This window comes from Canis lupus, chromosome 32 (assembly GCF_048164855.1).
Source record: "Canis lupus baileyi chromosome 32, mCanLup2.hap1, whole genome shotgun sequence".
Taxonomy (NCBI): domain Eukaryota; kingdom Metazoa; phylum Chordata; class Mammalia; order Carnivora; family Canidae; genus Canis; species Canis lupus.
The window spans coordinates 20,838,918-20,865,883 of NC_132869.1; the positions used below are offsets into that span (position 1 = coordinate 20,838,918).

A 26,966-nucleotide genomic window follows, 5' to 3' on the forward strand; every position below is an offset into this window, starting at 1 on the left:
GAACATCTGAAAATCAGTAATAATATACCATGTTAATAGAATAAAAGGAAGAACCCCATATGATCATCTTTACAGATACAGAAAAAAAGTCTTTGATTAAATCCAACACCCTTTCATGATAAAAATATCAAACAAAGTGGGGACAAAAACCTCCTCAAACTGATAAAGGATGCTTATGAAAGAATACCATCAAGAAAGTGGAAAAAAAAAAGACCAATCCACAGAAAGTTAAAAAAAAACATGCAAATCGCATGTCTGATAAAAGATATATAACCACAACATATAGAAAAATTTTCATAGATCAATAATAAAAAGATAACCCAATTAAAAAGAAAGAGACACACTGGGTGTTATTCTGTATGTTGGCAAATTGAACACCAATAAAAAATAAATTTATTATTAAAAAAAAGAAAGAGACATTAAGAAAATAATCCCATTTACAATTGCATTATAAAGAATAAAATACCTAGGAATAAATTTCACCAAGGAGGTGAAAGATTTGTACTCTGAAAACTATAACACATTGATGAAAGAAGCTGGAGATGACACAAATAGACATGTTATGCTCACGAATTAAAATAATTAATATCGTTAAAATGTTTATAAAACCCAAAGCAATCTACAGATTCAATATAATCCCCTATCAAAATGGAATAGCTTTTTTCACAGCACTAGAACAAAATCCTAAAATTTGTATAGAACCACAAAAGATGGGCAGCCCAGGTGGCTCAGCAGTTTAGCGCCGCCTTCAGCCCAGGGCGTGATCCTGGAGACCTGGGATGGAGTCCCACGTCGGGCTCCCCGCATGGAGCTTGCTTCTCCCTCTGCCTGCGTCTCTGCCTTTCTCTCTCTCTCTCTCTCTCTCTCTCTCTCTCAATGTCTCTCTGTCTCTCTCTCTCATGAATAAATAAAGAAAATCTTAAAAAAAAAAAAAAAGAACCACAAAAGATCCCAAATAGCCAAAGCAATCTTGAGAAAGACAAAGCTAGAGGTACCTACAATCCCAGATTTCAAACTATGCTACAAAGCTATGGTAATCAAAAATAGTGCAATATTGGTACAAACATAGACACACAGATCAATGGAACAGAAGAGAGCCCAGAAATAAACCCATATTTTTATGGTTGACTAATCTAGGACAAAGGAGGCAAGAATATGCAATGGGGAAAAAACAGTGTCTTCAATAAATGGTAGTGGGAAAACTAGACAGCTATTTGCAAAAGAATGGAACTAAAAAAAAAAGAATGAAATTGTGCCACTTTCTTACATCATACTCAAAAATAAACTCAAAATGGATTAAAGACCTAAATGTAAGACCTGAAACCATAAAGCTCCTAAAAGAAAAGTAAGCAATAAGCTCTTGGACATCAGCCTTAGCAACATTTTTCTGGATTTGTCTCCTTAGACAAGGGAAACAAAAGCAAAAATAAACAATTGAGACTACATTGTACTAAAAAGCTTTTGCACAACAAAGTAGACCATCAACAAAATGAAAAAGCAACTGACTGAATGGTAGGAGATATTTGCAAATGATATATCCAATAAGGGTTAGTACCCAAAATGTGTAAAGAACTCATACAACTCAACACCAAAAAAAAAAAAAAAAAAAAAAATCTGATTTAAAAATGGGTAGAGGACCTGAAGAGACATTTTTCTAAAGAGAACACCAGATGGCCAACAGACACATGGAAAGATGCTCAACACCACTAGTCATCAGGAAAGACCAAAACCCCAAGGAGCACCTTACACCTGTTAGAATGGCTAGTATCAAAAAGACAAGAAATAACAAGTGTTGGGAAGGATGTGAAGAAGAGGGAAAACTTGTGCCCTGTTGGCAGGAATATAAATTGATGCAGCCACTGTGGAAAACAGTATATGGAGGTTCCTCAAGAAATTAAAAATTGAAATCCCACATAATCCAGTAATGCCACTATTATGTGTACTAATACTTGAAGGAAAGAAAAACACTAGTTCAAAAAGAATATGCACCTCTATGTTTATTGCAGCAATATTTACAATAGACAAGATATGGAAGCAATCTAAGTATTCACAATAGGTGAATGGATAAAGAAAATGTGGTATATACACACAATGAAATATTACTCAGCCATAAAAAAGAATGAAACCTTGCCATTTCGCAAGATGAATAGATGTAGAGAGTAGGGCAAGTGAAATAAGTCAGAGAAAGACAAATACTGTATGATTTCACTTATATGTGGAATCTAAAACATAAAACAAAACAAATAGAAATAGATATAAATACAGAAAACAAACTGATGGTTGCCAGAGGGGAGAGTTGTGGGGGGATAGGTGAAACATGTAAAGGGGAATATAAGGTACAAACTTCTAGTTATAAAATAAATAAGTCATGGGACAAGTACAGCATCAGGAATATAGTCAATAATATTGTAATACCTTTATATGGTGACAGATGGTAACTACACTTGTGGTAAGCATTTCACGCATAGAATTATCAAATCACTAAGTTTTACACCTGGAAAAAATTAGCCAAAGGATTTAAATAGACATTTCTCCAAAGAAGATATAAAAATGGCCAATAAGAACATGAAGAAATGCTCAATATCATTAGTCATTAGTGAAATACATATTGAAATCACAATGGGATACCACTTCCATTCATTAGGATAGCTATAATAAAGACAAAAAAAGATAGACATTAAGAAGTAATGGCAAAGATATGGAGAAATTGGAACCCTCATACATTTCTGGTAAAAATGTAAAATTATTCAGCTACTTTGGAAAACGGTTTGGCTGTTCTTCAAACTGCTAAACATAAAGTTACCATATGACCTGCCAACGCTATGCATAGGTATATACAAGAGAAATGAAAATATGTCTATACAAAATATACACAAATATGCATAGCAGCATTATCCATAATATTCAGAATGTGTAATCAACCTAAATGCCCATCATTGGACAAAGAAAATATGACATATCCATACAGTGGAATGTTATTTGGCCATAAAATATGAAGTGCTAATATATGCTATAACACGGATGAACCATGAAAATGTTATGCTAAGTGAAAGAAGGCAGTCGTCAAACACCACATATTATATATCCTATTTATGTGAAATGTCCAGAGCAAGCAACTCCAGATAAGACAAAATAGATTAGTGGTCACCAGAGGGGAAGAGGAAGTGTCAGCTACTGTGTATGGGTTTTCTTTTTGCAATTTTGAAAATATTCTAAAGTTAGATTGGGTGATAGTTGCATAACTCTGTGAATGTACTAAAAACCATTCAATTGTATACTTTAAAAGGGTGAATTTATTATACATTAAATATATCTCCGTGAACCTGTTTTGAAAAATGTCCAGAGGGATCCCTGGGTGGCGCAGCGGTTTGGCGCCTGCCTTTGGCCCAGGGCGCGATCCTGGAGACCTGGGATCGAATCCCACGTCAGGCTCCCGGTGCATGGAGCCTGCTTCTCCCTCTGCCTGTGTCTCTGCCTCTCTCTCTTTCTCTCTGTATGACTATCATAAATAAACAAAAAGTTAAAAAAAGAAAAAGAAAAATGTCCAGAGAATGGTTTAATAATGGCCCAACATTCAGCTTCAACCATTATCAACTCATGACCAATCTTTTTCATTTATAACCCAATACTGCCACTCTACTACCACTCTCACTGGCTTATTTTTAAAAGTAAACCCCAGTTTTATTTCTTCTTCAAATATTCAGTGTGTTTTCAGTAGTATTCAGTATGTTTTCAGTAGTATTCAGTAGTATCTTTCTAAAAGATAAAGACTTTGTTATAAAAAAAACATGGTATCATCACATTTTAAAAATTTAAAATAATATCTTAATATAATAAATATCCTATATTCACATGTCCCTCAATTACCTCATAAATGTGATTTTTTTTAACAGCTGCTTTGTTCAAATCAATATCTACTACAAATTGCATTTGGTTGTTTGTCTCTTATGTGTCTGTGTATCTATAAACTTTCCCTTTTCTTACACTTTATTTATAGGAGAAATAAGTGATTGTGTAGAGTTTCTCATAATTTGGATTTTGCTGATTGCAAAATGTCATTTAACATGATTGCTATTATATAGTGATTCACTATTAGATGCTTGCTGCCAAATATACTATAAATGTGACTTAAGTCATAGCTCATCAACATAGTTGCCGGGCCTTAGTGCTTACTAGGCGTCATATCTTTTGTAGTATACTTGACACAAATTATCTCATTTAATCCATATAACAACCCCGTGGTATTATTATCCCCAGCTTATAGATAAAGAAAACGGGACTCAGAGAGGTTAAAAAAAATTTGTCACCATCAACCCCCGAGGCAGTAAATATCTGAGTTCAAACCCAAGTCTGTCTGATGTTACAGCCCAAACTTCTATCCTTTACATGATAATATCCCCATCCTTTGCCTGTGGCTGTGGTTGTTGTTTGTTTTTATAAACTCTGAGAAATAGTCCTTCAATTCATCCAATGAACTTACTTTTACATTTCATCTGTAACACTTAGGATACTTTCAGTTTCAAGTAACAAAATGTCTCAAATTGACTCACAAATAAAAATATATATTATCTTGGGACTCCTGGGTGGCTCAGTGGTTGAGCATCTGCCTTTGGTTCAGGGCATGATCCTGGAGTCCCGGGATGGAGTCACACATTGGGCTTCCTGCATGGAGCCTGCTTCCCCCTCTGACTATGTTTCTGCCTCTCTCTCTCTCTCTCTCTCTCTCTCTGTGTGTGTCTCTCGTGAATAAATAAACAAAATCTTTAAAAAAATTTATTATCTCACATAACAAGAAATCCAGGTGTGCCTGAGTGGCTCAGTTGGTTAAGCATCTGCCTTCAGCTTCCGTCATGATCCCAGGGTCCTGGGATTGAGCCCCATGTTGGGCTCCCTGCTCAGTGGGAAGCCTGATTCTCCCTCCCCCTCTGCTCCTCCTCCCTACTTGTTCTCTCTCTCCCTCTCTCAAATAAATAAATAAAATCTTTTAAAAAAATCCAGGAGTGGGACAGCAGCAGATATGATTGATTTCCTGACTTAACAACAACATCATAGACCCAGGTTCATTCTATCTCTTTACTCTGCCATCACCAATGTGTTGGCTTTGTCCTGAGGGTCAAGTTTCACATAACACAGCCAGATGCAACAACATCCAGTGGAGATTGTGGCATGTTTTCCTCTATGTCTCTGTTTAACAGCAAGAAAGTCTTTCCCAGAATGCCTTCATCAGACCTCTACTCAAGTCTCACTTACCAGAACTGGGTTGCGTGCCCACCTCTAACCTCTCACTGACCAGTCAAGAGGATCTTATTCCCTTTGCCTGTGATAGTTTAGGAGTGTACTTCTGAGATGGTAATAAGGTCACCTTCCCTAGTGGGTGAATACCTATATAGGCTTCTGTAAAAAAGAGGAAAAGGGGTGAATGGATGTTGAGTAGGCAAGAAACAGTATCTGCTACACACTCCTAATGAGGTGTGCTACACTGTGAATAATGAAAATACTTCATGATAAGTGCCACACAGAATTTTTTACTTTCTATCAAGTGACAGTTACTGTTGACATATCATCTTCCTTGCTTACACAAAGACACTAGATAATATTATATGTAAGGTCCCTTCTGGCTTGAACTGTTTCAATTTTACATTTTCATATTTGAAAAAGCAGGGTGAAAAATTAAACCTACAAGATATGGTCCAGAAATGATGATGGGTTTCAGCTGACCAGTTACAGGCATGACTGACATCCTTTCTCTCTGCAAAAGTTTTAGACATAGATAGCAGATGTAAAGAACCAAACAAACAGATCATATCTTTCCATTAAGTTTTAACATTAAAAATAGAAAGGTTAAATGTTCTACCTTCCTGCCTCTTTTGTTAACATCTCCTAGCTTTCTAGCCCTTGTGGTATAGACAGAGGAGACAGAGGTTGATTAGAGGTTCTTTTTCACAACTTCCTTCCTTTAGTTTGGTGTCAGCATCCTCCTGGAGCTCATACATGGCTCTGGGATTGTCATGGGGGCTCTCATACCTTTGCTTTTGCTGCCAACTATGACTTTACCTTAAGAAATAATTTCTATGCCTGCTACCTTCAGAGATTTCACCTGAAATAATGCTCCATTCATTTCATCACATGCAGGCATTTTCCTTGTGGGAAAGAAGAAAGACCACTGAGTATTGTTGTTATCTCAAACCTTTGCTATGCTTTCTTCCAATATGAATAAAATTGCTTTATTACTTTCAGCTTATGCCTACCATCAACTTTCTCTGGGAAAACTGCTGGCTTGATTTGTAAGCAGTCCCGTTCCTTTTTTTTTTTTTTTTTTTAAGGATTTATTTATTCATGAGAGACACACAGAGAGAGGCAGAGACACAGGCAGAGGGAGAAGCAGTCTCCCTGCAGGGAGCCCGATGTGGGACTCGATCCTGGACCCCGGGATCACACCCTGAGCAAAAGGCAGATGCTCAACCACTGAGCCACCCAGGCTCCTATTCTTATTTAACAGAGGCTATGATTTGTGATAAATGTACAACGTAAAAAAGTCAAAGATATCATGCCTCTCAGGACATTTGGAATAACAAATGACAGGAAAACTTGGGAGCATGATTTAAGTGGGTTTGGTCACACCTCCATTTCATTGCACTATTTCCAGAGCAAATGTGTCATTTCAGTTAGGAAGCGGAGGGTACAATCCATTACCACTCTTGAAAGTGGAAAGCACTCTGGTCTCTCAGCACCTCCTACGTGCCATTGTTCATCCTACTAGTTCCAAGAGCCATAGAGAATTAACTGTTTTTTGATTCAGCCCACCTTCTGGGGAAGCCATGGCTCTCTTTTGAAATGTACAAACGAAAGGGTGCTGAGAGTGTCTCCTTGGGGAAGGCTGAGAACAAGCAGGGTGGAAGAAGAGAAGATAGGCTTAATAGTCAACTGGATGACCTTGAGTAAGTTATATCATCTCTGTGCCTCTCAGAAATCTGGGGGAAATCCTTACTCTGTATCTCACAGATTGTTGCTGAAATCAAGTAAGAACACGAATAGGGAAGTATTTTCACAAACGCAAAATTGCGTTATCATTTTCAAATATGAAATTTCCTCTGCATTTTTTTTTTTTTTTTTGCCACATGATAACTGCAGGTCATGCCAGGTTCTGATGCTGTTTCACCTCCATTCACCCTGTGAGTATTTCAGGCAGATGACAGCAGCAGTGCTCCATCCATCTTTTTGGTTTATTTTCCTTCCACTGCAACCCTGAGAGGCAAATCTCACCATAAGGTGAAATACTGCATAGGAGCTACTTACAAAACTCAACATACTTAAACTGTCGAGATAAATGCTACATACAAGAGTGGCACTAGAAGTATGCAAAGGGTTCAAAAAGGAATGAGAACACATCTAATTGGAGAAAGCTTCTGGAAGATAATTCCATTATGCCATGTATTTTAGTAATTTCAGTCTTAGTCCTATGCCACCCCACCCCGCTTTCATGCTTCAGAGACAAGATCGTATTTTCTCTATCTTTGTAGCTCCCAAGAACCTGGGGGAAAGGACATTTCAGTACGTTTCCAGGATGAAGTGAACTGGCTAAATGGATGACTAACAAGAGAGGTGTTTTTTTTTTAATTTATTTATTTATGATAGTCACAGAGAGAGAGAGAGAGAGAGAGAGAGAGAGAGAGAGAGAGGCAGAGACACAGGCAGAGGGAGAAGCAGGCTCCATGCACCGGGAGCCCGACATGGGATTCGATCCCGGGTCTCCAGGATCGCGCCCTGGGCCAAAGGCAGGCACCAAACCGCTGCGCCACCCAAGGATCCCAAGAGAGGTGGATTTTAACATTTATTTACCCAACCCAACGAGGCTCACCTCGTTTTAACTTAGTAATATAGGTAGGACTTTGCAGGCAAGAAGTGTGCCCAGGAACACCCCTGTGACTCCCAAGGAAGGAGCCTTTGTGGCGGATGTAAGTGCCTAACACAAGGGCTTTCATATGTGCACCTGATACGGGGTTGGTTAGTCCTCACCACGCGTCTTCAGGCTTTAAGCCTGTTTTACAGATGAGGATGCCAAGACTCGGGATGGGCTGCGTTGTCCAGTCTCACGCCTAGTTAAAGCCCCTGCGTGTGCATGAGCCCTGCGATACCCTAACCCCAAACTTTAAATCGGCCTGGCTAAGCCCCACCTCGCTTACCGCGCTCCCTGCAGGCATCTACCCCAGCTGCTCCTCTTTCCCGGGTCCCCGCCCCAGGTCCCCGCCCCAGCCCCCCCCACCCCCCCCGCAATAACTAGGGGCTTCCGCGTAAGGATGCTCACTCACCCAACCGCTGCTCACAGGCTTGGAGAGCCTCCGCCGCCCACCCTCTCCGCAGGAGCCCCGAGCTTCTCCGAAGAGCCTGCACCGCTTTTCCCCCAAGGCGGAGGTCCTCGTCGCCCGCAGCGCGGTGACGGGGTCGGGGCGCGGGCTCCGGGAGGGGACACCTGCAGGGGAGGACCCGGCGGGGGGTCCCGCCTCCGCGCCGCCGCGAACTACGCTTCCCAGGCTGCCCCGCTCCGCCGCGCGCCCCCGCGCCCCCGCGCCCCCGCGCCCCGCGCCGCGCCCGGCCGGGAGCCGCCTGTTGATCGCCGCGCTCGCCCCGGCCGCGGCGCCGCCCCTGCTCGGCGCTCCCCGCCGCCTCGGAGCGCACGGACGGACTGACGGCCCGCACCGCCGGCCCGGGATGGGCGCACGGACCGGTGAGCGCGCGCTGGGGCGGCGGCGGGGCGGGGCGGGGCGCGCGGGGGCGCGGTCTGGGGACCCCGGCCCGCAGCGCTGGGGGGGGGGGGGGGGCGCGCCCTGCCCGCGGGCCGGAGGATGCTCGGCGCTCGGCCGGCGGGCGCCCATCCCGGAGCCGCGGCCCTGCGGGCTGTGCGGGGCGGCGCGCGCGGGAGGCCTCGCCGGGGCTCGGCTCCCCGCTCCGCACTGCGGCTCCGCAGCCCCGGCAGCCCTCCGGGCGGCTGCAGCGAGGGCGCGGTCTGCTGCGGGGCTGGGGTTCTCCACGCTGGGCTTTGTTCCCGCCTCTGCCCTCTGCTCTGCCCGTGAGACAAGCTCCGGGAGCCCGGTGCTGCCTCCGCATCGTTCCAGCGGGCGCCGGGGATCCCTGGAGCTGTCACCCGCACCCGCACCCGCACCCGCACCCGCAGGGCGTTTCAGCCTCCGGGAAAGCCGCGCTCAGGGAGCGGCCTTGATGCAGGTCCTCGAGACCTTTATTTTTTACCCCCTGGTCAAAGTAATGGTAGCATGTGCTCTCTGAATCTGCCTAAATTTTCCCCTTTGGTCCGCAGGAATGAAGATTGATTTTAAAATAATAATATTAATAAAAGGCTCTTCTTAATGGGAATTTTTACTCAGAGCCTTCAAAGGTGGGAAGGTGATGCAGGCAAAATGCAAATTAGCAATGAAGGAGGCCGTGAATGCTACTGGCTTCATCTTGCCGGTTAAACAGCCGAATCACAAGGCACTCGGGAAGGGAATGAAAAGAACATCAGAGGAGGTATTTTTCAAACCAGGTTCCTGTCCTAGCTCTACCGTTAAGGAGCTGAGGGACTCTAGGCATTCCCCTTCATCTCTCTGAGTCTCTCTATCCATTTAAAATGGGGCTTTTGAGCTACATGATTTCCAAGCCTCTGTTCTTCCAAGATTCTCCTATCAGGGAACTGGAGAGATGAGGTTGCTTCTGTTCAACACCATTACAAAAAGCCTGATTGTGACAGAACAAGTGGCTCTACCCTAGTGAGGAGGAAAGATTTCTCGAGGCTTAGGCAATCTGATTTTTAAAAAATAAAACTGATATTCTCCATCCACTCTCTTCCATCTAGCCCAATCAACATGTATTATAGACACTTTAATTTTTGCGGAGCTGTAAATTGGTAGGCAGCCTGTGTTTCTTTGTTTTTGTTTTAATTTGCTGAAGGTGAAGTCATGAGATCATGAAGGATCTGGGGAGAAGCAAATGGCACCCCCAGGTCTGGGCTAAAGTGGTCAAATGTGGTCAAGAAGAACAGTGGGGAAAGCCCCAGCAAGAAGTAACCAGAGAGCATATGCCCTGAGGAAAGAGAAGATGGGTACTGTTGGGTCATTGGTGAATAATACACAATAAAAGGACTGAAAGAACCAGAAAACCAGTGCTATGCAAACCCTAACATAACTGATTCAGGCAAGGACTCATCCCTGGGTTGAAACCCTTTGAGTGAGAGGTTGTTGGAGAACAGGATTATCTCACCGTAGATTACCTAGAGAAAAATGTATCCTTACAATGGAAAGATGAGGAGGTCATCACCTCAGCCTAGTGATCAAGCTTACCAACATCTATTAAGAGTTCCTGTTGGGATGCAATAAGATCATGACTTTGCCTATGCAGGTCCTGCCAAAGAGACAGGAAAGTCAAGGCTAGGAGGATGAGGAGTATGTAGATTAAAATACTCAAGTGAAAAAAAAAAACAAAATAAAATAAAATACTCAAGTGATGTAACAACCATTTGAGATGTGTGAACTTTGGATCCTAGATCAGAAAAAAAAAATCGCTCTAAAAGATGATTTGGAGACAATCAGAAAACATTTAACATGGACTGTATGTTAAATGATATTATGGAATTACTTTATCATTTTCTTAGGCACAATTGTGGTATTGTGGTTATGTAGGACACTGTCCTTTGTGTGAAGTACAGATGTTAGAGGAAATGTGTCATGACAGCTGCGACTTTCAGCTAGTTCAGGGGCAGAAAGTATAAGGGTGCGGGAGCAAGCCAGGAATGTGGCAAAATGAGGACGGTGAATCTAAGAGAATGGTATGCAAGTATTTGTTGTACTGTTCTTTTTTTCTTTTCTGTAAGTTTGAACTTTTTAAATTTAAAAAAGTGCGGGAGATCGTTGAAATTAAAGAGTAAACTAAGAGAAAGGATTGTAGAGAACTACGTGGTTAGTGACACACAACTGCGTTGAATCTGTGGCTTTGTGTTTCCAATATTTAAATCCTACTGGAGGTGTGAGCCAGCTCAGGGCAAGTTCCCTTTTTTTGGTTTGTTTTGGTTACTATCAATCATTTATTCTTGAGATACTGCATCTTCTGGGACACCTTGCTGGCTCAGTAGGTAGAAGATGACACTTGTTCTTGGGGTTGTCAGTTGGAGCTCCATATAAGGCATGAAAACTACTTTTTAAAAAGGGGGGGAAAGATACTGCATCCCCTAACTCCAACCTCAAAGTATTAATAATTCCCAAACCTTTGAAATGCTAGCTCTATTCAAGAACCATCCTGAAAGCACTGTCCCTTTACTCTCTACATTCAAGACTTGTGTCAGTATAGAAGGAAGTTCCTGGTAATGGTTCTTTTTATTTTGAGTTAGGGAAGCATTGGGGAAAGAACAGATCCAGCCTTTTGACAGAATAGAAGGTGTAGGGTTTCCTCTCATTCTCTTTATTTGTAAGTCACATACAATCAAATGGTTGCTTATAGACTGTAAGTGGTTCAAAGAAGTTCATAGAAGGCATGTGCAGAAGAGACTTCTGTTGCCACAACAGGAAAACAGAATCAACTCTTAAGATACAACCCAATTTTTTAAAAAGATTTTATTTATTTATTCATGAGAGATAGAGAGAGAGAGAGAGAGAGAGAGGCAGGCTCCATGCAGGGAGCCCGACATGGGTCTCGATCCTGGGTCTCCAGGATCACAGCCTGGGCTGAAGATGGCTCTAAACCGCTGAGCCACCAGGGCTGCCCCCCGCTGAGCTACCAGGGCTGCACCAAATTAAATCTTTAGAAAAGAAAGAAAGAAAGAAAGAAAGAAAGAAAGAAAGAAAGAAAGAAAGAAAGGAAGGAAGGAAGGAAGGAAGGAAGGAAGGAAGGAAGGAAGGAAGGAAGGAAGGAAGGAAGGAAGGGAAAGAAAAGAAAGAAAGAAAGAAAGAAAGAAAGAAAAAGAAAGAAAGAAAGAAAGAAAGAAAGAAAGAAAGAAAGAAAGAAAGAAAGAAAGAAAGAAAGAAAGAAAGAAAGAAAGAAAGAAAGAAAGAAAGAAAGAAAGAAAGAAAATAGAGAACCCATAGTGCTAGTCAGGAAGTGAGAAGCTGGGACGCCTGGGTGGCTCAGTGGTTGAGCATCTGCCTTCAGCTCTGGGAGTGATCCTGGAGTCTCAGGACCAAATCTTGCATCGGGGTCCCTGTGGGGATCCTGCATCTCCCTCTGCCTATGTTTCTGCCTCTCTCTCTCTCTCTCTCTCTGTCTCTCATGAATAAATAAATAAATAATCTTTAAAAAAAAGGGGGGGGGGGAGTGAGAAGCCGTCAATTCCTGAAGGCAAGGTGAGGGAATGTGACTAGAACCAAGAGGCAGTTAAAAATTAAAAAGACACAGCCACCCACGTGCAAGGCAAGGAGATGGAAGTCAGTAAATAGGAACTCCTCAGAAAACAGAGAATAGAGCCAGACAAAGGGATAAGGCAGCGGCAGGAAGTGCGACCTGCCAAGAGAATTAGAAACCAGGTAGCAGTCTGCACAGAGTCTAAGACTCCCAGGCTAACGAGCTTCTGCTGCAGCCAGGAAGCTTCTTGGCTGCTTCCTGCCCAGGTAGAAACCTATCTCCTTTGGCCAGCCTATACATGGTGGCTCACTACACCTGGCAATGCTGAGCTAGGGCTCTTAGAAGATGCTGCCTCTCTATATTCAGCAGATCCCAACAAGGATAACAGAGGGAACAAATACCCCAAATAAAAGACTATTCTGAGACCAAGGACAAAAGAGAAATGGCTTGCATGTGTGTGTATTCTTAGAGCTTACGTGTGTGTGTACTAGACATTGTGTGTACTAGTACATGCCTGTACTCATATCACTTTAAGCATCATCTCCACTTTCTTCTTCTTCTTTCTTTTTTTAAATAATTTTGTCCTGAAATGAGCCTAGCTATTTTTTTAAGGTTTTATTTACTTATTCATGAGAGACAGAGAGAGAGGCAGAGACAGGAGAAGCAGGCTCCATGCAAGGAGCCCTATACGGGACTGGACCCCGGGACTCCGGGACCACGCCCTGAGCTGAAGGCAGATGCTCAACCACTGAGCCACCCAGGCGTCCCTCCACCTTCTGAGATAAATACTGTTTTTTGCCTGTTTTACAGAGGAAGGAACAGAGGCTTAGAGAATTTTCACTCACACCTGTAACCATCACACCCAGGGGTGGTTGACTCCAAGGTCCATGCTTTGAGTCTTCTGAACCTGGTGAGGGGCTGATTCTGGTGGGTGGGCACATTATTTTAAAAGGAGACTGTTTTCAAGCAAAATTTGAGCAACTTTTGTGTGGTAAGTCTGGGAAGTTAAGACCAAATAGTCTCAGATACAAACTCTTGATTCTGGTAAGATCTGTTCCTCCTTCCCCTTTCAGCTTATTCCCTTCAGTTGCCCTGTTATACTTTTTTGCCTGAAATTTCTCCTTATCCCACCCCATTCTCTGTACCTTGTCACCTGCAAGTATTTCCCAGAATAGGACAGGAGCCATTTGGTTGTTGGAAGGAAGGAAGAAGGAAGGAAGGAAGGAAGGAAGGAAGGAAGGAAGGAAGGAAGGAAGGAAAGAAAAAAAGAAAAAGAAAAAGAAAAAGAAATAGACATGACTGGGCCATCTTCAAACAGCTAGATTTCAAAACACAGACTGTGTGTTTTGTACACATTCTTGTATGTGCCCACAGGTAGAAAGGAATTAAATATATAGGAACAACTCATGTCTTGTTGGAGGATATGTTGATATGCTGATTTTGTTCTGATTTACTAATTTTAGAAAATGTAGATTTGGCCTTTATGCAGTTTGGTTTTATGATTACTTAAAAACTGTCTTGAAATATTAAAGATTTATAATAAAGAATAATAGCTTTCTCATTTCTCTACTCCTACTTGGGAATAAATCATCGCCACTGTAGTTGAAGCCCAATTCTCCCATCCCACCCCCCACTTCTCCCAGGGTGGTATATGTCCTTTCACTGAGCCATCCTTATTGTAGCTTTCCTAGAAATGCAGGTCTTGTGGCACTGTTTTGCCCACTTAAAAACTTGTCACTAGGTTTTTAAGAGTATTTTTTTTGTTTACTCTTGTAAAAATTAGTCTTTGGTTTGGACAGGGTTTAATAAATAGGGCTGCTTGTTTTGGCTTTGGCTCCAAGTCTTGGTGTGTAGGCAGGGCCAAAGACTGGGCACTTGGTGTGGTATCTGTTTTTCCTCTCTCATACTGCATTCTCATACGAATTAGGTAGTGGAAAGAGAAGCATAGGAAGCTATACCCCTTGTTTTCCTTCATAGGGCCTGTGTCTTTGTGTCACAGAAGAGTTAGTGGAGGGCCCTGCCATTCTTCCTTCTGCTCGGGTCCTTACTGCTATTTTCTGTTTTCCTAACTGACTTAGTGTACATTCCCCCCTAGACTCCAGGAAGCCTTACTGGGCACTTGCTTCATTCCAGCATGTGCATTAGTATCTTATTGCATGTTGAGTGCTTGCCATGGGGCAGACTATGCCAGAGGTGAGGCTGCAGCAGTGCTTTGCAGACTTTCCACTGTGGCATCGCTATCAGGATGAGAGAACAAATGTGAACCCTTGTGGGGCCCTGGCGGGAGCTAAAGCAGGCCAGCCAGCCATGAGCCAGAAATCTGCAGTTTGACCTTAAAAGCTCTGTGAGTGCTGCATTCTTCTCCACAGTATATCTGTGTTTTTTTTTATTAAACAATAGTAACTGGCTCTCCCCCAAATCTTCAAGTCCAAGTTTTGCTCCAGGAAGATGCACTATTTTTTTCTCCTCTGGCTCTGACACTCACTTATTTATGCAACACATGCAATTTGTTTTAACAGGTACTGTTACATAGTATTAACATGTAACTACTTGCCAGGCTAAACTGTAAGCTTGGTTGGGGCACAGGATATCATTTGCTTTGTTGGCTGCTATTTTCCCAGCAGTATCTGGAAAGGATGAGCTTTCAGTAGATATTTGTTGAATGAATATACAAACCTGAGCTTGAGAAACCTAAGAATATAAAGAATTACGATGTTGTCCCTATGCTCTGGGAGTTCCTAGTATATATAGTTGGAGAGAAAACCTTACATGTAACAAACATGAAAAGACAGCAAGAGATGAACACCAAATTGGTGACATAGGCAATGTGAATTTAGGAAAAGGAGCAATATCGGTGGTCTTAGGTGGCCTCGGCAAGTTCCATGCCAGAGAGTAGAGCAGTGCATATAGTGGAATGAGCTCCTAGGCCAATGGGTCACTTCACCTCTCTGAGCTAATTTTCTTCATTTGTGTTTTTTGGATGCCTACTCTGGGTCAAGACTTGTGTTGGAAGCCAGGATTATAACAATGAATAAAACTGAGATAGTCCCCATCCTCACAGAGATTAGCAAGACAGAGATAAAACAAGCAATGGTAATAAAGTCAAGAGCTTTGATCAAGGTTATGACATGGGGGAAGGAAGTGCCCCAGACCTTGTCTGAACAAGGCCTCCCTGAGGAATTGAAGCTTACATGATACCAGAAGACAAAGAAGACAGCATTCAACTGAGAAGGGTGGGGGTAACTAGCTCTATGAGCAGAGTGAGCAACATAAGGCATGATCCAGGGATTGGAAGAGGTCCAGGAGGCTGGAGCCAGGAGGAGATGGGGAGTGTGGTGCAGGATGAGGCTGATGAGGATGACAGGCCAGACTGTGAGTTTGATCCTTATCCTCAAGGCAAAGGGAGGCCACTGGAGAATTTTAAAGAATATGGCAGAGTTGTCTAAAAAGATCACTTTGGCCATTTGTATGGAGAATGGATCGGAAGTGGGTAAGACTGGCTGTGGGGGTGCAGACAAGTTGAGGAGGTGGATTTTGACACATTTAGATAAGGACAGGATTTGGTGTTTGATGGGTGTGGAGGAGACATGGAAAAGAAGGTGTCAAGGATGGCTCCCTGGTTTCTTGGCACCAACTGGAAATTCCAGAGTAGGAGAGGCTTTTTGGGAGGACACATGATGAGAGTGCCCAGAGGTGCCTGAGGCAGCCAAGTAAAGATGTTTGTTTGCCAGTTAGAAATATCTGGACCTGGCCCTCAGGAGCAAAGTCTGGGACAAATATATGGATTGGGGGGCTTTAACATATGGATCATAGTTAAAACTTTGGAGGTGGTGAGTTCCCCCAGGGAGAATTACAGGGTGAAAAGAGAAGTTCTGAAACAGGACTTTGAGGTGGAGGAAGTGGAATTGCCAAAAGACAGCAAGGTAAAGTGATGAAAGAAAAGCTGTCTATGTTGCTGGACTGGCTGATTTCTCAGGCCTCAGTCGGCTCTGACATTCTATGGTCCTGCAGAGCTGGGATTTGAGCCAGGTCTCCAAAGCAGAGCACATGGATAGGCCATGAGAATAGAGAAGGGCATTCCGAGGAATATTACTCTAGCAGCCAAAGCCCCAACAAGAAACAGAGGACACACTCAAACTGAATAATTTGAAGAAGTTTAAATAAAGAGGCTATTTACAAAGATGTAGGGTGGGTTTAGAGAATCCAGTAAGGCAGAAATCTGGCACTAGCCACAACAAAGACCCATCACCGCCCCCAGGCCTGAACTCCTGGGGAGAGCCGCCAAATATAAAGAGCTGCCTAAGAGATGTGGCCTTCTGGACCAACCTTCCTCTCTCCCTGCCCTCCAGTTTCTTGCCAGGGCCTCCTGCTGGCCAAACATAAGCCAGAGAGCAAGAGAGCCCCGATGCAGTATAAATACATTATATTCCTGAGCACAGAGCAAGGTGGAGAGCGGATGTAGAGTGGCAAACAGAAGATACCCAGAACAATTATCTTGAAAAATGGAAATATGTAGGTAAGAGAGTGTATTCGTTTCCTGTTGCTGCTGTTACAAATCCAGTGGCTTAAAACAACAAGGATTTATTGTGTTACAGTTTTGGAGGTTAGAAATCCAAACAGGTTTCACTGGGCTAACATCAAGGTGTTGGCAGGTTTGCACTCCTTTCTGAAAGCTCTAGATGAGAATCCATTTCCTTTTCTTTCCCAGCTTCTAGAGGCGGGTCACATTTCTTGGCTCTCAACCCCTTCCTCTCTCTTTAAAGCCAGCAATCACATCACCCTGACCCTCTGCTTCTGTCATCACATCTCCTCTGGCTCTTCTGCTTTCCTCTTTCATCTTTTAAGAGCCCTTGTGATTATATTGGACACACCCAGATAATCCAGGATAATCTCCCTATTTTAAGATCCTTGATTTAACCCACCTGGTCCCTTTTGCCATGTAAAGTAATATATTCCCAGGTCCTGAGGATTCGCATTTGAACATTTGTAGGGGGTCATTATTCTGCCGATCTCAGAGAGCCAATGAGCCTTTTCGGCTGGAGTAGAATAACTCCCTGGGAAAGTAATAAAGACAGAAAACAGAAAGTGCAAATTGAAGCCAAATTATGGAAGTTTTGGATGCTAGACTGTCTGAACTTCATTCTGTAGACAAGAGGGAGCCATTGTAAGCCCTTACCCAGAGAAGTGGCTTGTTAGCAGTATAAAGAAAGATGACCCGATTGTGGTGCTCTGGCAGCTTAGAGGGAAGAAGAAAAATCTTTCAAGATGCCATTAGAAGAGGGGCCAGGCTGGCTTGGTCGGTAGACCATGTGACTCTTGTCCTCAGGGTTGTAAGTTCAAGATGCCATTAGAGTAGTTCAGGCCCAAAGGACAAAGGTCCAAAACAAGAGGGATGGGAAGGGGTGGTGTGAAAAGTTCTGTACATCTCCACAGGAGATGCTAACCAAGTGGCCATGGAAAGAAGAGAGAGAATCTAAGGGTGGTCTCAGTTTTTAAAGTGCATGACTGGTAGATTAATGGTATGATCTAGAAAATCAGGACAGCAAGTCAATTTCACAGGAGGATGTGAAATTAGGAGTATAGTTGTAGAATCCTGGACTAGAAATACAAATAGCTCTCAGGTACTACCGATTGTGAAACACGTCAATATTTATGTACCACTAAGGGAAAAAATGTTGCCAGCTAAAATATAATGCATGCTTTCTTTAAAAATAGTTTTCACTTTATTGAAAGAGCAGTTTTAGATTTACACAGACTCTTTTGAAATCTTTTAATTTACATACAACAAATTGCATTTGTTTAAAGTGTATAGTTTGCTAAGTTTTAATGTATGCATGCACCTGTGAAACCACTACAATCAAGGTAGTGAATTAATATATGTATAACTCAAAATTTTCTTCATGCCCTGTCATGATCCCTTCCTCTGCCCCTCCCTACTTCTCTTTCTTCCATCCCCATGCAACTACTAATATGCTTTCTGTCATATAAATTACATTCTCTAGGTGCCTGGGTGGCTCAGTCGGTTAAGCATCTGCCTTTGGTTCCGGTTGTGATCCCAGAATCCTGGGATCAAGTCCCGTGTCAGCCTCACTGCTCAGCAGGGAGTCTGCTTCTCCCTCTATCTTCCCCCCCAACCCCGTGCTCACTCTCTCTCATGCATTCTCTCTCAAATAAATAAATAAATAGTAAAATCTTTAAAAACATATATTACATTCTCTAGCATTTTAGATAGAGTCATACCATATGTATTCTTTTGGGTCTGGCTTCTTTCATTCAGTATAATTATTTTGATGTTCATCCATGTTGTTGTGTGTTTCAATACTTCATTCCTTTTTACTTCTGAATAGATTCCATTTTATGTATATACCATGATTTGTTTATTCATTTACCCACCAATGATCACTCAGTTTATTCACAGTGTTTGGCTATTTGAAATAAAGCTTCTATGAATAGATTTTTTAAATTATAGATCACCCTGGGGCATAAAGGGAAAATGCAAGTGAAAAGAATTGGTTAATATTCTTAAAAGTTCTTCACATTTAGAATGTAACTTTTTGAATCACTTTCTGATTCAGTCATTAATGTCTGTTTTTTCCCATGCAGTATCTCCTCTGTGCCAGAGTGGTAATTTTTTTTAAAAGCCTGTAAAAAGAACTAAAAGCCATTAATGCTAGGCTCTTAAGCCCACTCTGTAATTATGTAGAACTAGCTTAATGTGGATCTTCCTTTGGGAGCATTGCTAAACATGCCTGAGTTGCTACCTCTCTTACTCCCCTCCCCATTAGGCTTTAAAAGAGTGGTCCACCATTTTTTAAAGTCCCTTGGATTTTTTTTTTCCAAACCCCTGGCACTCACCCTTCTAGTTTTGAAGTTGGTGATTTTGATATTATGCCTTTGTAGGCAATGTTGAGTACATCTTGACTGGTGCTGGGCCAACAGTAATCCTAGGATCATCAATTGTAAAACACACCTGAACTTCAGAATGTTAGATGTAGGAAACTGTGTAACTTCAAGTCCATTAAAAAGGATAGTTCAACCAGTTAATTTGATGAATAAGAGCCTGGCAGATTTAGATCTGTGCCCAGGGTCACATGATAAAGTAGTGGTATCTGAGACCAAAACAAAGTGCCTATGATCTAATTGGTCTCTGACTATAATGGGATGGTTTTGGGGGGAGAGTTTTGTTTGTTCATTTTACTGTACTAATAGCAATGGAAGCTTGAAAGAAAGCTGGCTAATGGGAAAGAGAGTTGTTATACATGGAAAAGACAGCCAAATAGAAAACCACAAACGTGAATGTGGTGAGCAGTTGAATTAGTAAGAGAGGGAAGCAACATTCTAATAACCCGTCAGTGGCTCATGTTCAACTGATCTCTTCCCAAACCGTTCTTCCCATTCTTCATTCTTACATTTTGAATTATTTATTTATTTATTTTTTAAAAGATTTTATTTGACAGAGAGCAAGCAAGCACAAGCAGAGGAAGAGACAGGCAGCACTGGCAGAGGGAGAGGGAGAAACGGGCTCTCCATGGAGTAGGGATCCTGACTTGGGGCTTGATCCCAGGACACTGGGATCATGACCTGAGCTGAAGGCAGACACTTAACTGGCTGAGCCACCCAGGAGCCCCTTGAATTACTTTACGTAAAAACGCAGTGTTTCTCAGATGATTCTTCTGCTTTAAAAATTTGTGGTGGCTCCCTATCTCCAAGAGAATAAAGCGCAGGTTCCTTGGCAGGGCTTATAGGGAAGGCGCTGCACACATGTCCCTTTCTTGCCTTTAGTTCTTTCCTCGCCCTGTAGCATACCAACCATTCACCAGCACACCATCAGACACCTTCTTATCTTTGTGCCTTTGTTTATGCTGTTCCCTTTTCCTGGAATAACCCTTCCCCACCCACATCTGCCTATGATCTCTTCCTTCAAGGCTCAAAGGGAACCTCTTTTTTAGTTTCCCCTCAAGCCTCCCCCTTACCTAGTGATTACTTCCTCATATGTTTTTAAACCTATTTTACACTTTACTTTTGTTATAGCATTATCGTGTAGTATTTTCTCTATTTGTGTGTCTCGGTGAGCTGTGCTCTTCTTGAAGAAGGAGTCACATCTTGTTTATCTTTGTATTACTGCTTTTAGATGAGTGCCTGGCAAATAGTAGGTATGCAACAAATATTAATTGCCTTGAAAGATCTGATTGAGTTTAGTACCGCCTAAGGAGAAACACAGTCAGCTAAGTACCTTGCTATTTCCTAATTGCAACATTATCTTTCTAGAGGAGAGATGGAAAATCCTCTGCAAGAAAGATGGGATTGCATAAGAATTTCATTTTGAGCGGAAGTCTAGGAGTGAGGTGGTATGAAGGAAGTATAACGAACTAGGCAGCATGACTAAGGAAAGGAAAAGGAAAAAAGCATGACCAAGGAAACAAAAAGGAGGGGCACCTGGGGCTCAGCGATTGAGCATCTGCCTTTGGCCCAGGGTGTGATTGGGCTCCCTGCATGGAGCCTGCTTCTCCTTCTCTCTGCCTGTGTCTCTGCTTCTCCCTCTGCCTGTGTCTCTGCCTCTCTCTGTGTGTCTCTCATGAATAAATAAGATCTTAAAAAAAAAAAAAAAAAGAATTGGGGCTAGAAAGAAAACAGGAGATGAGGGGGGAAAAAAAGAGAAGAGGAACGTGGAGAGTACATAGTCAGGATTTTAGAATCTTGGATTAATTGCAGGGCTTTAGTGGACAACGCTTTCTCACACAGACGTTCCAAACTCTCTTTCCTGAATGAACCCCATTTTGTATTCTTCACATCACTCTCTCCCTGAAGACACAAATGTGCTTCTTACAGCTGCCTTACAATTAGTTCATTGTTTTTCACTATTTTCTATGGAAAACTGGAGGAGGCAGAGTAGTGTGGTGGAAAGGCACCCACTATGCTGGGAGTCAGGAGACCCTAGCACATCCCAGCTCTGGAGCCTCGGGCAAGGCACTCAGCCACCTTTGCCTAAAAGTTTTATCTGTAAAGTAGCATATTAGTATCTACCCAGGCTTCCTCTCTGGGTTGTTTGTAAAGATCTAAATAGGTGAAAGAATGCATATGCAAACACCTTCTAAGCTGTCAACAGGGTTTTGCTCTGCCATTGGAGATGATCTTACCATTTCGTTGAATTATTCGTCCAATAAGGACTCCATTGGCAGATAGCAGAGCCTGGTCTCCTGTTAATAAGTCCTGGTTGCAGAATAAGATAACAGTGTTTCTTTCTTTTTGGTAGTATTCTGAGGTCTCAGGAAGCTGGCCTGCTTAAATGTTCAAGACCCATGAGAAGGGCAAATAAGAAGCCATGGCACTCCCTTTTCAAAAAGAGCTGGAGAAATACAAGAACATTGATGAAGATGAGCTGCTTGGCAAACTCTCAGAAGAGGAACTGAAACAGTTGGAAAATGTTCTTGATGACCTAGATCCCAAGGTTAGTGACCTGGAACTGAAGCCGAGTGGTTAATGGTAGTATGGGATAAATGGTGTGGCTTGCTCCTTAAACAATAGTTTAGAAATCCCTTACTCCAAATACAAATTCTGTGTCCTTCCCCTGATTGGTTCTGGCTCACTTACTCTGACAAATTCATAAAGAACCTTAGCAGCCACATCTATATAATATAATATATAATAAGCCATAATTTAACATGGTAAATGTATTTTTCAATTTAATGTCAATGGTAATGATTTACTACCATTAATAATGGTAATGATTAATGACCAATTTAATGTCAGTGGTAAAAGATTTTCCATTGTTTGAGAAAGGACTGGTCTGACTTAGGAAAGAAGAGGGGGAAGAGGAAAAGGGAAAAAAAAAAAACCAGATTTCTTCTGTGAGGTCATACACTCCACTGGGCACAGAGCCCTTGGGGTAAATTATATTATTCCCATTTCATAAATGAGGGGACATACAGAAGATCTCATTACTAGTAAACATTGGAGATGGTATTTAAACCAGGCCTTTAGGGACGCCTGGGTGGCTCAGCGGTTGAGGGTCTGCCTTTGGCCCAGGGCGTGATCCTGGAGTCCCGGGATCAAGTCCCACATCGGGCTCCCTGCATGGAGCCTGCTTCTCCCTCTGCCTATGTCTTTGCCTCTCTCTTTTTCTGTCTCTCATGAATAAATGGAAAAAAATCTAAAAAATAAATAAGAAGATAAATAAAAAATAAAATAAAATAGGCCTTTAAACCCTAAAGACAGATTTTTTAATCTCATTTTTTTAAAAAATGCATAAATAACTTGAAATATTTGGTGATCTCACAACAGATTTGAATTATTATAACAATAATATGTAAATTTAAGTGGAGATTCTAGTATTTTTGTGAGTTCTTGAAAAGCAAAGAAGTTTGTTACAGTGTTTGTTTAGCAGGTATTTTCTTTAGCACTGATAGTGTTACCTTAAAATTAGAATCAGAGGCATCCAAAATAGTGATTTTACTATAAATAAAAATCATTTATATTTATATTACTAAAAAGTTTTTATAATTACATTACTAAAAATTATTTATGTGATATCCAATATGCCAGACACTTAGGATATTTTATCTACTTTTTTTTTTTTAAATTCATGAGAGACACAGAAAGAGAGAGGCAGAGACACAGACAGAGGGAGAGCAGGCTCCATGTAGGGAGCCCAACGTGGGACTCGATTCCGGGACTCCAGGATCCTGCCCTGGGCCCAAAGGCAGACGCTCAACCACTGAGCCACCCAGGCGTCCCTATTTTATCCACTTTTTAAAACGTTTTTATTTTTGAAACTTAAGGAAGGGATCACTAAAGCTTAAGTAGGTATCCGCATCTACCCTAATATTTGCTTACATGCTTGGATGTTCTCCTAGGAGAGAGGCCAGAAATGGTGGTTCCTTGTTAGTCTCTGTATAGCTGCTTGGGAGCACCTCAGGTGCAGACCTGACCAAACCTAAATGTGATCTATGAGGAGGGAGGCCATGAAAGGTGACTGGCTTTTAGCTACCACATTCTGGAATGCAGCTGCAGAAGGCTCAGAGGCTGCTCTAGCCATCTGTGCTCTGCCTGTGCTCGTTGGGAGCCTTCCTCTCAGCACAGGATGTTAGAGCAAATAGGGCCTCGGAGACATGCCAGAGACCCCAGCTCTCAGTGTACACCTCTGCCTCTGCACAGGTCTCCTTCTCCTTGCCTCCCCAGTATACAGCAGGGCGGGGTTGGGGAGAAACAGAATCAGTAAGACAAACACCTTCCTTCCTGCTCACACCTCTGTCTCATCAGAGCGCACTGCTGCCAGCTGGATTCCGACAGAAAGACCAGACCCAGAAAGCAGCCACTGGCCCGTTTGATCGCGAGCACCTCCTCATGTACCTGGAGAAAGAGGCCTTGGAACAGAAAGACAGGGAAGACTTTGTGCCCTTCACTGGAGAAAAGAAAGGTAAGGGGCACAGATGTCACATTCTGGGACGAAGGTACTCCTCATACCTTGTCATGGGAGAGTCTAGCAAGGTACCTGACCTGAAAGTGGGAAATAAGCCCAGAACTGGATTTGTGGTTAAAAAGAATCATGGCTGGTAGAGATATGTCAGTATACATTTGTCCAAACCTATGGAATGTGTCCCACCAAGAGTGGACCCTAATGTAAATTCTGGACTTTGGATAATAGTGAAGTCAGTGTAGGTCCATCAGTTATAACAAACAGTACCATTCCACTGTAGGATGTTGCTGGGGGAGGGGGTTGTAAGCATGGGACAAGGAGTATATGGGAACTCTCTGTACTGTCCTCTATGGTCCTAAAACTCCAAAATAAAATAAATAAATAAATAAATAAAGTTTAATAATAAAAAAATTACAGCAGAATGTATAAGCTAATTAAATGAATACTTAGAGGGTAGAGGCACTCAAATTAGTCCTATGAAAAACATCTTAAGCCCCAAAGAACATTTTGGCAGTGTGAGGTAGTGTCATGCCTGAAAGAAGACCCTAGGGATATTGGTGTGTTTCTCTTAGCCTAGGGCTTTACCAGCAGCAGACGTCCCCTCAGGGCCTTTCTATTCCATTTCTGGGATTGCTGTGGCACCAGAACTCTAGCCTAAGATGTTACCCTTAGAGACTTAGAGACGAGAGCAGTCAACCATTCCCTCATCCCGCATTTACCAAGCACCCATTCTGTGCAGAACCATGTGACAGGTGCTGGCACCACAGTCAATAGGACCCTACCTTGGCCTCAAGGAGCTTGTGGTTTGGTGAGAGAAGCACTGTGACAGTCCTGGAGAGGCTCTGAGGAGCAAGGGGATGTTCCTCCATGCCAGGACTGAGCTCAGAACCAAGGCAATGAAAAGCCTCCTCCTCAGCTCCCAACCCCGGGCTCCAACAGCCTGTGTGGTTTCCTTAGCTACAGCCAAGGACTCGGGGCCCACAGGTACTAATGGAATCATCAATAACCTCATGGCAACTACAGTCTTTTTAAAATGCAAATCAGACCATGTCTCTTCCATGATTAAAGTCTCACATCTTCACTGTGGTCCTCATCACTCGGGAGAGCTCACCTTGCCCACCTGTCTGATCACCGTACCTCTTTCCCTTGCCAAGCCTCAGCCACACTGTCTGTGTTCAATTCTCCAAACCTGCCAAATTCTTTTCCCATCCCAGGGTCTTTTCATAATCTCTTTCTTCTGACCCACATCCCCATTTTTCACATTCTAAAAGTCTCAGTCTGCTTAAATGTCAGGGCCTCTGGCTTTCCCTGACCCTCTTCTAAAATAGATCCCTTCTTTCTGCCATGACACTCATTTATTGCTTTCAAAGCACTGTGTGCATCATTTTGTTGATTTACTCTGGGTTTTGTGTGTTTCCTACCTTAGATGAGATCTTCACAGTGGGACTGTGTCTCTCTTGCATCCCAGCATAGAAACTGGCACAGGGGAGGCACTTGATAAATACAGGTTCGAATGAGTGCCATCTGGGAGCTTCTGTATGGGACCACAGGTAGTAGGAGCACCACTCCTCAGTTGGCACGAGTCAGAGTGCTGCTGCCTTCTCTTCCTTGACATCTGGCTCTCCTCTGAATCATGCACATTTGATGGATCGTGCACCACTAATCACATCAATTTATTAAGAAAGTTAGACAGTGACAAATTGGGCAAATAACTAAGGATTGCCATAGAAATACAGAGCTATTTCTATGGCAGCATAGCTGCTGTCGTATTAATTTCATTGTGAAAGAAAAATTACAATGTCAAATCTTCAACAAAATCCCAGTTAACATCCAATATTAGGGTAGTGACAGAATAATAAGAGGAAAGCTATCGTTTCTTCTCAGATAGAGGTCTGAGGAGCAGCAGTTGTAAATGATCTCTCCATCCACATTAATCTACAGGTGATTCACAGGGGAGTTAGGAGTCCAGGAGTAGTTTGAGTAGTAAATGGGGATGCGAAAGGGGTACACAGTTGCCCAGTGTAGCTTTGGAGAGGGTTGGAAAGCAACACAGTTGGGCGAAATGAGCAGAGAGCAAGTTTTCCAAACAGAGTGGAGGGAACAGAGTAGAGCCTGCAGGGCCCCTGGAAGGACCATTGGGTAACCTGGAAGCAGTGGAGGCTGTCATAAAGGCCTCAGGGGAAGGGTTGTATAACCTCCGTTCTGAAGGCTGTGTGCTCTGGGCCCTTGGGTTCCTGGGCCATGTTTCACTCTCTGCAGTAGCTTTACCCATTTAGAACTTGTTTGGTTGCCCCCTCCCCACGTGGAATGGATGTGCGGCGGCAGTTGTCCTAAATTTTGACAGCTGTGGGCCACCTATGCACATGGTGTTTAGGGTAATCCTAAACATTACCAGGAGGGAGGAATGTAGAAACCTCTTTGACTCTAGAGCCAATAGAATCTGAGCCACAAAGAAAATGCTTCAGGCTGCAGATACTATGAAAAATAAGTCCAGGCTGAACCCCAGTATCTGAAATGTTATTGATTGGTTATTTTCTTCTCTCATATTCCGTCTTCTGGCCATTCTCCTTGTATTTTGCATCATTCTCCAGTGTATTTTCCTTCTTTCTGGGAAATGTGGCAGCTTTTGTGATGCTGAGGCAGGAAGCAGGCTGATGGTCAGTGGTGGAGACCTTGTAGCCAGGATACCCCAGACTGCCTACAAGCAGTGGTGTCTCTCTAGGGTGCCCAGCTCTGCCTGGTCCCTGATTACATATCCAGCCATTTGAAGATCTGGTCAACTGTCAGGAAGTCTGCAGCCCTGCAACCAAGGACATCTCTTGGAGAGGAATTCTAAAGGAGAATTACTGACTTTGGATTTGACTCTTACCATTCCAATGGTAATGAAGAAGGGCTGGCTAGCCAGAGAGACCTGGAAACAGTGTTGGTCTCCATTGGCTGAAGCTGGAGCCAGCTCTCTGTTCTACCCAAGGTGACAAAGAAAGGAAGGCAGAGGAAGGGCAAGTATTTAGGGAATTCCAAAGATCAAATTGGAGGAGACCAATTTCAAAGATTATGCCAAGAAGTGAGAGCAGCTCCAGAGAGGAAATCAAGAGTTAAAAGCTGGAAGGAAAAAAAAAAAAAAAAAAAAAAAGCTGGAAGGAATTGGAAAAGAGCGTAAGTAGGTCTGCAGTATTGCTATGGCAGCTCTGGAGTGTCCTGGGTTTCCCCTATGAGTCATTGAATCTGT

The 26,966-nt window shown here is 42.8% G+C and overlaps 1 protein-coding gene across 2 annotated transcripts in view; it reads left to right on the plus strand.

Moving 5' to 3' along the window:
- The window catches only part of TMOD2 (tropomodulin 2), a 76,332-nt gene that overhangs the window by 9,243 nt on the left and 40,123 nt on the right, over positions 1-26,966 (plus strand). The window contains exons 1-3 of one of the 2 annotated variants that reach the window (XM_072808523.1): positions 8,576-8,725; positions 21,575-21,769; positions 23,581-23,737. In XM_072808523.1, coding sequence (XP_072664624.1) covers positions 21,644-21,769; positions 23,581-23,737 — 283 coding nt within the window. In that variant the 5' untranslated portion in view covers positions 8,576-8,725; positions 21,575-21,643. Of the gene's footprint in view, positions 1-8,575; positions 8,726-21,574; positions 21,770-23,580; positions 23,738-26,966 lie in introns of those variants that run through there. The other variant, XM_072808522.1, reaches the window with a different exon arrangement.